A 17,143-nucleotide genomic window follows, 5' to 3' on the forward strand; every position below is an offset into this window, starting at 1 on the left:
GACCATTGTTCTAAGATTTTTCATCGGGTCTTCGCTAACGGTTACCGGCTTTATCGATGCAAGTACCGGCGGTTACGAAAGGATCCAGCTTTTGGCGCGTTTCTGGTTCTTGCGACTAAGCTGTGGATCTTTATATAAGATAAATATTCTTTGCACCGTTTCTTGAAAAAGCAGGTTTGAACGAAGACATTGAATGGAACTGTTAGGAAATGAAGGGATGTAAGCGACATTTTAACTTTTCTCAGTTCATTTTTCCGGGTGGCTTCTGATAATTAATAATCTTGTAGATATTTCAAGATTCTCAGCATCATTCCGGTTTGTGTATATTTGTAGATAGTATCGTTCGTGATATCTATTGACTCAACCTTGCATTTAATAATTTTCGAGTATAAATTGTTCGAGTTATTCAAGCTACACGATCCAAATTGTATTTTACACATTTCGCATTTTATTTTTACACATTCATTACATTCATATTTCAACTCCTGTTAACAACAACTTTTTAACCATTGAGTTTCGGAAGTTACGTTATTTATTGTAATTATATTCTAAATCAACTGGTGAAACAATTCATGAGGGTGGATCATCCTTCGGTATTATCTCGTTTATGTCACGATCGGATTCTCGAGAGTAAAACTTTAGTATGAATTTTACCGTTTCGGATCACTGCGACGACGAATGATTAACTAGCCAAAATTATTTTGAAATATTTCTAAGAAGACTAGTACACGTCCGAATAACCAAGCTTTTTTCATATCGCGGGAATATTTCTTAAGGTTTCTTTACCCTCGATTTATTAATTTTTTATCAGACGAAAATATTTGATTCGAGACGAATTCGAAGACGCGCGGACCTTCGAGCCGAAATGAAATTCTCCAATTATTTATCGCGCGAAGAATGATCTATGTGCAATTATTTGTTGAATCGTTAGTTCCATGCAGTTCGAAAGCGTTGCGATTCACGCGATCGCGTGTCGGGAGGTGTTTGTCGAATTCATCAAACGGTATCGATTCTCCCGTCACTGATCCGGATCGAGGTTCCGACGAAAATACATATTCCCTCATTTTCAAAGAAACTTTTACGAAGTCACTAGCGGAGCTGCGGCGATTGAACAATAGAACACGAAGACACGTGGACAGTTAAAATCGGTGAAGTCACAGAGAGACACGGGTGAAAGTGTTGCCGTTTACATTAGGGGAGCTCCGTTCCATTGTATGCAAGCGTCTTGCCATCTGCAAGCGATAAAAGACGTAGTCAATGGCTTGCTATTTTGTCCCTGATACGGTTAACGTGCTTTGTTAATTACGCTGTTTAGCAAACTGTTACTTTTCCTGTACATTTCGATAACAAGGGTCGATTCTTACAAATCTCTTTCGATAACAGATTCTTTTTTACAATCAATAATAATTAATTGAGAAAGATCACCGTCATTCGGGTAGCTGATTAAAACTTGCAGTAAATATAAAAACTGTACAAATAACAATTATATTGCACTTATATTAAATAATAAAATAAATAGAAAGACAATATGTCGATAATCACGTCATCAATTTCTAAACATATAAAACAATTAAATTATTATTAAAATTCAATATGTCAAGCTTCAAAGAATATAAATAAAAAAGTTTAATTTACTCAAGCGTGGTTAGAAATATAATAATTTACTCAAACGTTTAATTTACTCAAGTTTCTTTAAAAATGAAATGTTATAGTTGAATCTCATGATTTATTTGACTTCTGACAGCACTCTTACGTAATTGTACGTCCAGTTTATAGGCACCTGTATTAAGTTTGCATTTGGATATATTCCTTTTTATGGTTAACGAAAGTATAGAAAATATTCTAACCGGTTGTACTTTGAACATACGTGAGAACTATAATAGGATATTTAAAATATTTACTTGGAGCGAATAAGTTTTTCCAAAGGTGTTGCGGCCATGTCCATTAACTCTTTGCTCGGCCCATCGTATTCGGAATCATTTTCGGAATTCGACCTGGTGTCCACGGTTAGGGTAGCATGACTGCCCCCGCACGTAAAGTACTGAACCTCGAACCTGACAGAACCACGAAACACTCAACTAAAACGATTTTCAGTGAACTTGAAATAAAGTCGCACAATATATTGCCAATTGTTAACATCTATAACAACGACCTTCCTCTTCTCAAATTGTCCTTCTTTGTTTACAAGCAAGAGGACAATTAAGGAGAATTGGATACATTTTGATTATAGAATTTGGACCCATTTGTTACAATAGAGATTTTTCAGAAAATAAATTCTACCAATTCGTCATGATAAAATACAAATTCCATCAGATTATCAAATTCCTCTATGCTTAGTAGTTTTCAACGTATTCGTTAATGTCTACTGTAGTAGATAATGTTATTTCAAATGTTATTCCAAAAATGTGTCTCCACACGAACTCGTCTTTTAACAATGAAATAATTACCTGCGCTCAGCATGGTAATTCCGGAGCAGTTCCCGATTCGTGTTGAAAAGGACACCATGGTGACCATGACACAGAGTGACCCAGATGGGCAGACTGGGCGTCTTCAGCCTGGAACCCGGCTGCTTGCTCATCTGCGCGTCTCCCTCGTGAACCAGAAACCCTATTTCGCTTCTCACCAGAACGCCCCATTGTGGCACGGCCTATGGACATTCACGGGTACAGCACAGGTCAAGGTTAGGAATGCAGAGACCAATTAAAGCGACAAATAAGAACTGACGTATGTGTTTTCATCCCCCACGTGCATCACCCCATTGTGAAGGTGAGGCGATGCACGACCGGTTAATAGCAGAATCACCACGCTGATGGGACCTTCTTCCGGACAGCCGCTTAATATCGATGCTTTTGGGTCTTCCAGGTCGGCTCGTACTCTGCAACATCAAGCAAATATAGAATATTTAACCTTTGACGAGTCTGACTTGTGATGAAGATTTCTAGTAACGATTAACACTTTACCGATTCATAAACATTTCTGTTTTTATAGGGTAATTAAATCTCCTAACATTTCTATATTTACATAACATTGGCATTAAACAATATTTGTTTTATTTCATTTATTTATGTTATTCTTACTTTATTTATTTTATTAATCACGAAAGGTATGTAATATTTGAAAAATCATATAATAATATTGGGATTTACTGTAGTGGAATTTAACCCTTTTATCTCAATAATAGGTAACAAATTACTGGTTATTATGACAATCGATTTACAAGAAAAAATCGATTTAAAGTCAATTTATGGGCTACCAGTGAGTAAAACATCAATGAAGAATAGAATTATAGAGATTTCAAGTAGATTTCTATAAACATTCATTGCGTTAATAACATTGTTATCGATAATTCTGTGACAAGATCGTCTTAATTGCACATGTAGTATTTAAGTACTCACTTTGAAAGTCCTCTAGAAAGAACGGCACTGTACAAGAGCAACTTGGCACCGGGACCACCTTCATCTTGGAACTAAATCAAACGTAAGATGTATTAAGAACGGTATAAAGTACTTTAATTGTTACTGTAAAGTACTTACCAAATACAAGTATCTCTTGATGAATATTTCGAGATCGTCGAGAGTCTCAAATTCAAACAAATGGAGCTGAAAATAAACAATTGACTGGGTTAATCGTGCTCCTGGATCATTCCAGAACCTAATCATCGCTATATAATATCAAATAGGTTCAATAATTCTATTTTATGGAACATAAGGAAATTTTACTTGAAACGTAAATTTTTAGTTTCGTGAATTGCTTACCAAGCAAACATGTACACTGTGAGGTCGATTATCTCCGTAAACGATAAATAAATTTCCGAAGAAGCAATTACGAATTAATTTGTGCACTTGATGCTTACGATTAACTTGCCAGACAAAATTTTGTTCCCAGACCAATGATCACTGAAACGAGTATGCAACTTTCCTTCGGTTATTTTCACTTACAGTTTCCGTCAGGCCATCTTGGAAATATTGGACACTGTGCTGCAAGTAGGCTGTTTCTTGCGGCAAGACAACGATAGCTCTCGGAACGTTTGCGTTCCCGGTAATATTTTGATTCGCCGATGAACTGGAGCTGGTTGCGACGAAACCACCGGCGCATCGCCAAATGATCTCGGCTATCGACGATGTTAGGACATCGATTTGTCGGTCGTAGGAAGGTTTCAGTAAGCTGTCGATATAAACAATTAACGCAATTGTTTAATAATTCAATTTTTGCCCAGCTCCAAACGAAGCAATGAGCTAATTGTTTGATGACATACTGTTTTCCAAACATTGAATTAGAGAAACTTAACTACGAATGTCATTTTGCTTTTCATTTACAGAAAGTCATTTTTAAATACTATACAAATACTTTCTGGTTTTGTCGATTGTTCCGATACAATGATTTTACATGCTACGGTGTAAGATGGCGTCTACCTTTCTGGATTGGCGCGGACGTCCTGTCTGTTGCATCGGAAGAGGAAATGCTTAAGCATGATTGCCTGCACCGCCGTGACGAGTCCCCTCGTTGTGTTCCTCGAGGCACGTAATCCGAATGCCAAGCTTTGCCCATAAGGTCGCAAGGTTAATCCCGTTCTTGCCCATTCTGGTTTCGGCGGGCTAGCAGAACTCCCATAAACCACAGCCCTCAATCCCTGTTAAACGAAATTCAATAATGAACACTTTACTGACCGGTAACCTATAAATCGGCTTTTACCCCCGATTAGCAGTTTGTAAATCTATTGCCATGACAATCAGTAATTTATTATCTATTATTGAGATAAAAGAGTTACATTGTACTACAGTTAATCGCAATATTATTATATGATTTTTCAAATATTTCTTTTGCGATTAATAAAATAAATAAAGTAAGAATAACATAAATAAATTAGATAGAACGAATATTGTTTAATGCCAATGTTATGAAAATGTAAAAATGTTAGCAGATTTGAATATCATATGATAACAGAAATGTTTATGAATGACCGGTAGATAGTGTTAACATTGAACTGAATTCCTTTGGAAGTTTAAGTCACTTTTTATTTGGAAAATTTAAGCTATTGGATTCACGTTAAATATGTGACGAAAAGCGATTCGAACAAAATGAATTAATGAATCGAACCTCTTCGCATTTATTCTATTAATATAGGTATAATAAAAGCGGAAAATAAATTGGTAATAACTGTAACTCCCCAAAATGATATTTGTCCTAACAATAACTCCTACGTGCTAAACTGAAGTTAGTTGAAATAAATGATAACAAATACTTCGTACAATAAGGATATACATAATTACCATGCAGATTTCCTCCTCGATCGGTTTCCCGCCGATCACCGCCGTCTTGACTAGCGCCCTCGTGTTCCGCGGGTAGATGATTTTCTCTGGAACAGAGACACACGAGGCATTAAAGTCACCAGCACCGTCGGAACGTTCACAGTTCAGTATCCACCTGGATAGAGTTCATCCGGCTCCGCCATTAGAGCCGCGCACCTTGCCGCTCTAGTGGATAATAGCATCCTTCAAGCTTCAACTTTCGAAGAAACAAAACCACTGAACGCATATATGATAAACCGACGAGAATGTTAAATTACAAGATCGATTGAATCGACTAGGAAATTAGGGATCGTAGTGTACATTAACATAGTCCGTCGATGACGAAATCTCGTGAACGTCGAGGCTTCGCTTTTGAAAAATAAAGGTACACTGAACGAATTGCGTAGGATAAAATGACGTCGACAACGAAGCTTTATCTAATTTCGAGATAATCGAACGAAAGCGTTCGCAGGATTGATCCAGCAAAGTGAATCCACCGATGTGCCCAGAACTGGTATATCTGACCGATTGTCACCACTGCGTGGATGCACACTCGCAGAAACGGCCCACCAAGCTATCGAATATCAATTGGGATTCGTGCTGGATTCCAGGTCCCTTTATATACGCTCATCCGGGCTGATATCTCGAGAAGTCCGTGAAAGTTGAAGCGCACGAAACGCGTCAATTCGTATGTCCGAAGACACTCGGGAGGGTAGACGATAGACATGCCCCAATAATGTCTGTCTGTCTCGACCATACATGTCTCAGACCACGCGAGCAATTTAATCCTGTTGTCTCGACGCGCGCCATTCCGCCGGATCCGACCGACGTACAGCTTCTTCGGCAAGCCACTCGGCCATCTTAATTATCCCTGATCGAATACTTGGCACGACTTTCCACCGACGATGAGTACCGAACAGGTCAACCCCTTAACGGTCGTGTCCGTGTACGTCACGGGCACTCTTAATTAACAAAGAATAGTTTTAGATTTTGTTAAATTCGAAACTATGTTGCAGTTTCTGCGAATGCGTGAGAGCTTCTACCATGATAGAGTCAAACGATTAGGTGAAAGTAATTTAAAAAATTGATCCATAGTCCCGGTCTTACACATTTAACCCCTTGAACTATCGCTCCCTTCATGCTATGACGATTAGCACTTATTCGTACTTAATAATTTTCCTATAGGACGAGACAACTTTTGTTTCCTGTATCCTTTATTTACCTTCGTTTTTATACTTTATTAACAGAAGAATTTATTTTTATTTCGATGTAGAAGAAATTAATAATATTCGTATTTAGTAGAGCTTACATAAAATCTTCACCACGAGTCTGACTTGTTATTACAGTGCAAGGGGTAAAGTAAAATGGCGTGTGTTAAAGAGTTGGATAAATACGGATTAATAATAAAATCCAGTAATATCAAAACTCGTTCAACTAATTAACTATACGCACAGGCTGAAGCCACACAATGTCGACTTAAACACCCCTTAATAGTCGGCATAAGCTCGCGTTCTAAATAAATTAGCAGTACGAGAGTATACTGCTAACTTTATTAAAATAATTATATCGTCACCTTCTAAATTATATAAATATTCCAACAAAGGAACGATACATCTATAGAAGCAGATTTCTTTAATAATTCGCCATAAACGCATCTTTACAATCTCAATAATTATTTAAAATTAATCATTTAAACAGGTTGCACGGTTCTAGTATTAAAAAGAAATAAATTACGCTTACATGGAGGTACCTGAACTGTAAAATAAATATACTTGGTATCTGCAACAGATACCAAACAACATTGCGCCGTTGCGCTCCGGAATAAATTGACAAGCCTGGATTTACATTAAAGTCAATCAGAGGTGCACAGAGGTGGGACAGCTAACTTGCCGTTTTTTCTATTTGCCGGAGCATGTAACGCGGACTGCACTTCCGCAATTTTTGAAGCTGTACCGTTGGGAAAATTGAAAATGCCGTTCCGACCGAAACCCACTTAACGTGCTGCCATTTCATTTGCTGCTTTAACATTACAGTTATAAATACGTCGGTACATACATACATGCATACATACATAAATGCATGCATATACACATATGTATGCGTGTATGCACATACGTATATGGTATACCGTGTTCCGCAAGAACTGTCTGGCGTCGCGTGACGTCTCGAGCTTCGAAAAAATGTAAGCCAGTTCCATTCTCGAACGGTTTTTTCGCTCCTTCTGATAGAGAAATTGTTTTGGTGCCTGTCGGCGAGCTTCGCAGTAGGGCGAGAGGAAATGGCTGCGAAAAACGCCGCTTAAATCGTGCCGCTACATATGTATACTGGCTGCACAATGTATTCGTATACTCTGACCACTTTAACAATCCATCAGTCACTTTGCCCTAGCATCTTTCTATATGGTATACCAGGCGGAAATCTGAAGAGACGAGTTCGCTATTTCAATCTAAAATGTGTAATGTATAAGGTATAGAAATGTGTAACGTCTAGAATCCAAAAACCTTTCAACTTCAATTGAAATTTTGGGAATAAAAGAGAAGAGTTGGACAGGGTCAAATCAGGCGAATATAGCCGATGATTGAGCATACGGACTTGATCTCTGGCCAAAAATTGACGAACGATGAGTGACTTGTGAGATGGCGCGTTATCGTGCAACGGTGTCTAACTGTCTGGATCTTGATAATCGAGACGTATTCGACGCGAAAATGATCCAAATCGGCTGTTAGTTGATGTTCATAGCCGCTCGTTTGCAATAAAATTACATACTTTTCGATCGTTCCTGGTTTTAGAACTGAAATTGTTCTTCCGTATGTTAGACATCTTCTAGCGATTCTCTTTTCTCTTTAATGGTAAATATATGTACATAAAAAGAATTCATAGTCTAGGATGTTACACCTATTTTCTCGTGCTATAAATGCTAAATGCACAAAGATCTCCACCCCGATAATAAATAACTGTAATACTTTATCATAATTTTTGTAGCATTACTTAGAATTGCTTTGTATTTTTATATATAGGGTGTCCCAAAAATCGTAGTTTACAAATGTTTACAAAAATTTACTCCGAGGCATCGTGAACGAGTTATCAACGTAAAACACTGTCCAATGGGAGGCGAGTTCTGCTAGCACAAGACCACTGTGCCAACGAACTGACGAAGCTCTGTTCCGCCGATTGGGCCCGTCGCTCATTGGTCAGTGTTTTTCATTAATAACTCGTAGATAAAGCAGCAGATTGCATTTTTGCTAGGAGAGAAGTTACTTCAAATGAACCGAGGTACCCAGTTTAATTAGATTCTCTTCGCTTTTATGCCAGTTAGTATAATAAATAATATAACGTGCCAACGATTTTATCTAGTAATATAAGTACGTTTAGGGATACTGCTGGTACTCGTTTCAAATTACCAAGATTTGCCTTGTAAGCCAGTGACGCTGCAGAATCGTATCATAAATTGTGCCATAAATTGTGTTAGAATGGTATCGTCGCAGACCCTATAGGGATGAAGACCTAGAGCGTTCGAATACAGTTGTTGCTCCAGACAAGCGTTACGACCAAACAACACGTGGTCATTCATTTTCTACGGCAATGGCAAAGCAGAACGCAACGGAAGACATGTTACCTCTGGCACACGCCCCGAGCGGAATCGCGTGCTCGCGTGCAATCGAGTCTATCGAATTACGAATTCGCGTCGGAACAGGCATCTGCATTCGCCGATTACACCCACCGATATAACGCGGCTTAATTTACCCCCGCAGAAGCCGGCTCCTCATCGGGAATCATCGATCTGATTCAGTTGTTCGCACCTTCTTTCGAATCTCTTCGCTCCTTCGAATCTTTTCAACTAAATCGTTACCAGCCACCTTGATCACGTTCCATCGTTACCGCGATTGCCTTCGTTACCTTGCAGTTAGGGGCTCCAATTTTAGCTTCTCTTTAACGCGTTGAATATCGACGCCCAAAGATCCCACAAGGTTCAAACTTGTTACGATGATTGCTGCTCTAATCTCTTCGCGTCTTATAGGTGTTAATAAAATTCCTTCTATGCGAACGATGTCTCGATTATACGAATCTTCGATGTTGAAATTCTCTACTGTCCAAATAGAATTAAATCCAAGACAATATATATATATTTACAACATTATTTATTTCGTAATAATAATAATCAAGGTTCTACCACTAGTCGATATTAATTTCTCAACCTGGTCAGCAACTGTCACGCATGTGCTGCTGATGTCACAGTCAACACACCGATATATTACACTAGAAAATGACAACAAAGCACACAGGATTCAGATTTTCGACAGGAAAGATATAGGCGTTTTATCAAAACGTTGTTTCTAACGTTATAGATTATGACTAACGCTTTTCTTTATTTGGAGAAGATGCTTGAAGGTTCAACCGAATCAATTATAGAGAAATGGTTCAACGAGTAATTTTCAACTAGGCGCTCCCACTATATTATTAATCAAACGAAAATTAGGCGCATCTACGTAGCAGTCAATGATAGAAGCACACACGTTTTGTAAAGATATAACCAAAGCTTGCATAAAAGAAAGACTAATGGCACTAATTATGTTGGAACTCAGTACACAGTTCTTTGCAATACCAGACATTTAATTCTACGGGTTCCCGCCTGCCGGACCACGGTCAAATAAAAGTTGCAAAACACAGATACTCCATATTGTTTCCATTGCTGTACCTTTCTGTCGAAGATACCCCGGCTTCTCGGCGCGCATTTCCATGCAGTGTCTCTTGCCCGCTGCTGAGGACGCTGACGGCGTGCTCGAAGAAGAGTTGGTACCCTCCTCGGTCTCTTCCGGTTCCTCCATGTCGATTCTCAAACCGGCGGACGTTGAACACTGAACCGTGAAACGTTTCGAGACTTCTAAGGACACTTCGTCATAGTCGGACAGACGATTTCTCGTACGAAATTCGCAAGGAACCAACACACGATCAGCCTGGACTACCAAATTTCTATTACCATAGAAATAGCATTCGTATCATCTCTAAACACCGAGCCACGAAACGTTTCAAGATTCTAGGAACACTCGAATACAGTTCGTCGAATAACGGAAAACTGTGAGAAGATCGATTGCAAGCTAGTCGAAATTACCAAGGATCGTTAATTTCCCAGCTAGATTGGAGTTCAACGCTCATTTGTGGATGAACCGCGAAGAGGTTCCACACGCGAGATCATTCCGCGTGCAGCCGCGTGGCCTGACATTTTCGAGGAGCAGCCGTTTCGATTTTCCGGGATCGGTCTCTCGAAGACAGATTAGCCACCAAGGATCACCTCGACGCGATACGTTTGATCCGCGGCGAGATCGATGCCTCTTTTCGGCTGTATTAACAAGTAGAAGAGGCAGTCAAGTGCTCGTTGCTGCATCGAGCTGCCTAGACTGACAGGAGTTAATAATTCCGGCAGGTTTCGGCCGACTCGGTTCATCGCGCCGCGCACGAGCTACCATCCCACCAAAAGCTCTGAATAGGTATATGCATAACGACGAGCCGTGAACTCGAGGAGCCGAAGGCTGGAGCGGCCTGAGCGCATCAGGAAATTCGTGATCCAGCCCGTCCGCGCCGCTCGAAACAACTTTCGATCTGATCGACGGGATCGGTGGTCGTGCTGGAAACACTAGACCCGCAAATATTCCCGAAAGTTCAAGCCGTATAATTCAATTTTGAAAATGTTCTTATCGGCTCAAAAGCAGTTCGAATGGCGATGTTCTAAAATGATATGTGGGAACAATTTCTCAAATGACATTCTTTTTCCATTTTGTACTGTCCACTTGGTTATATTTCATAGATGTATCGGATGAAAAGTTATTATAAATCGGTGATTGTAATTTTTTAAGATATTGCACTAAATATCGACTTTAATCTCTCAACTATTTCTTCCTCTATGTTCTACAATTTTTGATACACTCGGTGTCTGTTTTAACTGGAACAGTTTCGGAGAAGTGTTATTATAAATAATTATTACATTAGACTAAAATTTCCTGTCCATATCGATTTTGGTCTCGGTTCCTAAGCTGATTCTTACATTAATTTTTTGGACCGTATCTTTTCGGTTCAACTCTCCGCCGATTCTAGACTGCCAGTATTGTAGAACTAAATATAATAATAACTGTACTATGAAATATAAAATAATGGAACGTGTAGTACGATAAAAAAATTGAGAAAACAGAATTTGATTTGGAAATATTGTGATGAATATTTCCTAAAGTCATGTTTCGCTTATCTTAACAAGATATGCATTTTTGTTTTATCTTCGACCATACAGAGTATACAAGAAATAATTGAAAATGAGTTTACAAAATAATATAAAATTTTGTACAACCTATGTATATTGTAGGGGCACTAATAAAAATTTAGGATCGACGCAAAAGATCGACAAAAATTCCTTTCCTTTTGTACAATTATTTATGATAAAGATTTTTCACCGCTTATACCTTAATTTCAAGTTAGGTTTATTCTAAAATATAAAAGAAAGGAAAGAAATGAAAGATCTAAAACTTTTTCAGATTATGAGGAAACCAGGTTATCTCGAATCAATCTTGACCGAAGTAGCGTTAAACAAGATCCTAGTGTATCTTCATTTGTTTAGTCTTTAAAGTACGTCGAATTTATCAATGAACTCTTTCGCTAACAAGTACATCTCAAATAGGTTCTTCGTAATCTTTTTTTAGCATGTTTATACTGCGCTGTGCATGATGTGTGATTATTTAAAACATATGCGAGATAAAGCTGATATAATCGAGGAAAACAGATAAGATAAGATATCGTAGTCTATAAAATATTTCTACTAAAATTATAACTAAACAATGAGTGTTTATAATTCTTATCTGTTGTACCTGACAGATGGTCTGTCGCTTTGATCATCCAGTGTAAGAATCGCGATGCGATTAGATTGTTGCTTGGTTTTATTAAAGTTATTAAAGAAAGAAAAGGATTGGATGGGAAATTGCGTTATTTATAATTAAAACAGTCTTTAGCGGAAAATGCTTGTTATAACTGGTACGAGATCCAGTTAATCATACTCGCGGGTAATCGACGTTTCACTTAAGAATTGTATTGTACTCCGATCTTGATTATATCATGAGTCTCGATTTAATGGATCTTAATGAACAGTTAAATTCATGAAAATCAAAAGAATCATACGGCGTAACACACCGTTTCCTTTCTCAAACGAAACCCGTGCTACGGTCTGTAACAATGTTGCACCTCCACCGAAATCCTCGACGAAATCGAATACAACTGCCTCTCGCTATGTAGAAGGTTACGGTTACACCCTGTACTGCAATAGATGGTCTCTCGACTATGCTACCTCGCGCCTTTATCGGTGACTGTCGATCTCTGCACGCGTTCCGTGCCATTTTCTTGCGATTCGAACGGATAATCGAGGAACATGAATATCTCGTGTCAAGTACCATAGGTCGTGGTAAAACGGCTTACCGATAAGAACACCATTCGATTTTCGAAAACTATTTATAAATCTTTTATCGCCTGACACGACGTGTGCATACGATATCTAATATTGAATCAATTTAATCGGGTGGTCAAACTTTCGCCAGAAAACGTATCCCATCGTTTGCGGTACCTAACTACCAATTTCCTGGCTATCATGCGCTGCTATCGAGATTACGTCGGTTTGGTTAAGTTCAAGTTCGCGCTTGTTCGAAATAGATGCTCCATATTTGGCCTTCGCATACGATCCGAACTTCCGAATTATATGCGAGCATCCGTATGCCCATGCGCGCATCTAAGATACGGCGAAACGAGTATACCCGAATTTTCGTAAGTTTTAGCGGCGAAACAGTTGACTGGCTCTAAGCTTTTTATAATTTCCTTAATGCTACGTAACGACGAAAACTTTGTTGTCTGTGGAATAATAGGTAGTTTATTAATTAACCATTGTACATGTTTATATTATACATTATCTGAGTAAAGCTACCCCTTTAATAGCGTATTATAATGTTTGCATGATTTTCCATTCGAAAAAGAATTTTATCAAAATAATTTTCGTGGGTCAATTATTTATTTCATTTCATAATTCTATACGTACCCATATTATTTATACTTTCGTGTATATTCTTATTACTTTGTCCACGACCTTATTTTTACTGATAAGATACAATCCAGAACGACCAGGTATACAGACAGGGAGTTAAACAAAGTCAAGTGATTGCAATAGATATGATAAGTAAGTTATTATATGCATATGTGGATGATCGTAATCTGTTTGGTTGTTATCAGATATCTTCTATAGAAATTGCAGTTGGCTATCACTAAACTGAGTGACTCAATTGGATCGCGATACTTACACAATGAAAAAAAGACGTCGTGTAGAGTTGGTCGTGTCAGAACGTGAAAAGTTCCACTATTCTTAGCTCGGTGAATTGCTCGATAGCGGTTTGCTATTGACCTTATGGAGTATCCTGTATACAGGTGCGTGCACTGTCGGGAACGGGTTGCATGTGCAAGTATGCGTTGCAGAAGGTGTCTGGTATATTGCCAGAGAGCAATATGAAATTGGACTTAGGAGACGACGTACCGGGGCATAGTACCAGGAGCAAAGTTACAAGAGATTACGTGCAACTACGAGTATTTGGTTACTTAATGATCGATCAGATTTACACGTTTCTGCGAGGATGTTAGAAACTCCTCGGTTATGGCGGATCGATTAATGTCTGTAGGCAGCGGGCTCCGATAAACCGTAGAAACCAATTATTCCTACCGTTAATGCAACGATATCGGTTGTTTCATAAGATTAGATAACGTTTAAAATTGTAAATAATTGTGATTATGTGATAGTAATGACCTACGGCAATGTTAATAGGCAATTATAGATTTAACGAAGACGGATGAAACATTTCAATGCCTTCTAAAGCTTCGAAAGTTTCAGCAACTTTGCTAGCTTCGTGAAATATTCAACGTTACTTTCACGTTTAAGAACTATTTAGCAAGATTAGAAATTTTTAATGTTTTATGGATTTTCTGGTAGACATAGCAGAGATTTGAAAATCAGATTAATAACATTTAATGAGAAGTACAAGAATAGATTTGGGTTGATATAAGAGTAATATGAGAGCCCCCACTTTATTATAAAGTGGGTATATACTATAATTTAGTATTGGAAAAAATGTTTGTTACAAGATTTGCCTATATCAAGACTCGATATAAAATAATACGCAACATGAGGATTTAGTTTATATTAATAAAAAAGTTCAATACGTGGCAAACTTAATGAAAAGTACATGAAGATCTCTGATTTGCTATAGCGTTGCCATTACAAGCCAGGACGAATTCTGATTTCTGACTCCATGTCAAATAATTTTATTGTATGAAGCTTCTTTAAAAATCGAATATCGCGCCACGTGTCTCTGATGGCGCTCTAACAAAACTTTTTTACTGCGAAGACGACACTGTCTCACCAGTAAATCGCCAACCAATCAGAGCAAAGAAAATTTTGTATATTGACTCTCGCTGGTGGATTGAGCTGCGATTCGAAGGTGAGCAGATGTATAACCCATTACTGTACATAGTTTCAGGAATAACCTCACAACGGTTTGTTTATTAATATATTTCAGTTAAATGATTTGTTAATGTAAATAGAAGATATGAAAGCAGTGTCAATATTAATTTAATCATTTATGGTTTAACAAATGGCAGAAATTTTTTGGTGGAGGAGTAAGAAAAAGGTACAGAGACATAAATCACATAAATATCTCCATAATGTGCATATATTTCATTACATACGTATAATTTAATGTATTAAAACTTTAATAATTATTTGAAGGAATGAAGAATTTGATTGGTACTTCAAATTATTGTAAACTATAACGATGGGGAAACACGAAGTGGGAACACCAAAATACATTGCTAACAAAATTAAAGCTAAAGGGCTGCAGAAGTTAAGATGGTATTGTCAGATGTGTCAAAAACAATGCCGGGACGAAAATGGATTCAAGTGTCATACAATGTCGGAATCTCATCATAGACAATTGCTATTGTTCGCCGACAATGCACATCGATATATGGATCAGTTTTCTAGGGAATTCTCCCAAGGTTATTTAAATTTGTTAAAAAGACAATTTGGCACTAGGAGAGTACCAGCTAATCGAGTGTATCAGGAATATATTTCTGACAGAGCACACATACACATGAATGCTACGATTTGGGTTACTCTGACAGCATTTGTAAAATGGCTTGGTCGAACTGGACAATGTGTTGTCGATGAGACAGAAAAAGGTATGCTATTTTACAAGATCAAATTGCTTACTGATTTTGCTTTATTCGGTTTGTGATGTTGACAATATTCAATTTCAATTATGATTATTTTTGTAGGCTGGTATGTAACGTACATTGATAGAGATCCAGAGACTTTAGCAGCGCAAGAGAAGAAAGCCAAGAAGCAAAAGATGGACAAAGATGATGAAGAAAGAATGATGGAATTCATAGAGAAACAAGTAGAGAAAGGCCAACAAGAAGGTAGTGGACAAATGGAAACTTTTAAGGAACCATTGACACGTTCTGATGCAGATGCACCTCTAGTTATTGAAATGAAACTAAACCCGAAACCAAAGTTACTTCTTAATCCTATAAAACAGGAGAAGGATAAAAATAAAGACAAAGGTTCAACTAGTGGAATGTCGACTTTTAATATTTCTAATATAAAACGGGAAACATTAAGCGATGAAGAGGAAGAAGCAGTTTTGCTTGAAAAACTAGAGAAATCCAAGTCCAAACTAGATAAGGACGAAGTCAATAAAGAAGGCTGGTTAAGAGAAGGCTTAACAGTGAAGCTAGTTACAAAAAGCTTAGGAGAAAAGTACTATAAGTCTAAAGGTATAATCGAGTCAGTAGAAAGTCAAAACTTCGTTGCAAAAGTGAAATTAAAATCTCCAGAGGACGTCGAAAATCATGTTATAAAAGTAGATCAAGAATATTTAGAGACAGTAATACCTGCCATTGGAAAAGATGTTTTAGTTCTTTGGGGAAAATATAAAGGAATGAAAGGAGTAGTATACAAACTTCATATAGAAAATTACAGTATTGATGTACAGCTTAAAAGAGATGGCACCATTATAAAAAAGTTACCATACGAACAAGTTTGTAAATATACAGCGTGATAGTGTGTGACGTAGTTTACATATTGTATACTACACCTTTCTCAACAATATATTTATAAATTTTATAAATTTATGCTATCCTTCTAAATATTGTATTGTTTAAGAGTTTTTGTACATATATGTTATAAAATAAGATCAACATAGAATATAATAACGATTTATATTTCTCCTATGCGAATATTGAAATACTTTCACAAAGATTCAATAATGTTATTTCTTTCTATATATAACATTATTTTTTAAATAAATGAATTTAAACGCTATGTGTATACAGTGTTTACTATGTTGACACGTAATTGACATGGTTGAATTAAACTAAATTATAAGACGGATTTATTCAATTTTTTCGTATAAATTTGATACTTACCATTATTTGTGATTGTAACTGCACACTGATTGCGGTGAGAAAAATTTACAATGAAGAGGATGATCTTCCAAACGTTTATACACATGCACAGAAATTATAATACCAAAAATACCGGTATTTTTTATCATATTCAAAAAATTTGAACCATTTGATAAAATAAGTTGTAATATCATAACATCAGTACTGCGCGTACGAAGTTCATGGCGCGGCCACCAGAGGGTCAAATCAATTAATTCAAATTGTGTACACATTATACAGACCGGATATAAAAACGTCTTAAAAATACTACTTTTCATTAAAAAGAAGAACCATTTCGTATTTTTTAAGAAATTTCATAATTTTTTCGATATATTTTTAAA

At 37.3% G+C, this 17,143-nt stretch overlaps 2 protein-coding genes across 5 annotated transcripts; one reads left to right on the top strand and one right to left on the bottom strand.

Moving 5' to 3' along the window:
• Nucleotides 1-441: 441 nt before the first annotated feature.
• Nucleotides 442-10,648, bottom strand: LOC144478975 (inactive ubiquitin carboxyl-terminal hydrolase MINDY-4B). Of its 2 annotated transcripts, none has more exons than XM_078197403.1 (10): nucleotides 9,985-10,648; nucleotides 5,271-5,356; nucleotides 4,413-4,630; nucleotides 3,939-4,164; nucleotides 3,534-3,599; nucleotides 3,396-3,466; nucleotides 2,725-2,875; nucleotides 2,448-2,647; nucleotides 1,902-2,054; nucleotides 442-1,232 (listed from the first exon to the last, which is right to left on the bottom strand). In XM_078197403.1, exons 1-10 carry the CDS (start codon nucleotides 10,112-10,114, stop codon nucleotides 1,187-1,189), a joined length of 1,347 nt encoding a protein of 448 aa, XP_078053529.1. In that variant the 5' UTR covers nucleotides 10,115-10,648; the 3' UTR covers nucleotides 442-1,186. The 2 variants fall into 2 exon arrangements, with proteins under 2 accessions (XP_078053529.1, XP_078053535.1); XM_078197409.1 differs by lacking the exon at nucleotides 9,985-10,648 and adding an exon at nucleotides 5,425-5,857.
• Nucleotides 10,649-14,777: 4,129 nt separating this feature from the next.
• Nucleotides 14,778-17,100, top strand: Kin17 (kin17 DNA and RNA binding protein). Of its 3 annotated transcripts, XM_078180289.1 has the most exons (4): nucleotides 14,778-14,797; nucleotides 14,876-14,986; nucleotides 15,085-15,536; nucleotides 15,633-17,097. In XM_078180289.1, exons 3-4 carry the CDS (start codon nucleotides 15,131-15,133, stop codon nucleotides 16,415-16,417), a joined length of 1,191 nt encoding a protein of 396 aa, XP_078036415.1. In that variant the 5' UTR covers nucleotides 14,778-14,797; nucleotides 14,876-14,986; nucleotides 15,085-15,130; the 3' UTR covers nucleotides 16,418-17,097. The 3 variants fall into 3 exon arrangements, with proteins under 3 accessions (XP_078036415.1, XP_078036406.1, XP_078036424.1); XM_078180280.1 differs by having other exon boundaries at nucleotides 14,786-14,986; XM_078180298.1 differs by lacking the exons at nucleotides 14,778-14,797; nucleotides 14,876-14,986 and having other exon boundaries at nucleotides 15,124-15,536; nucleotides 15,633-17,100.
• The last annotated feature ends 43 nt before the right edge of the window (nucleotides 17,101-17,143 follow it).

Source organism: Augochlora pura, chromosome 1 (assembly GCF_028453695.1).
Source record: "Augochlora pura isolate Apur16 chromosome 1, APUR_v2.2.1, whole genome shotgun sequence".
Classification (NCBI taxonomy): domain Eukaryota; kingdom Metazoa; phylum Arthropoda; class Insecta; order Hymenoptera; family Halictidae; genus Augochlora; species Augochlora pura.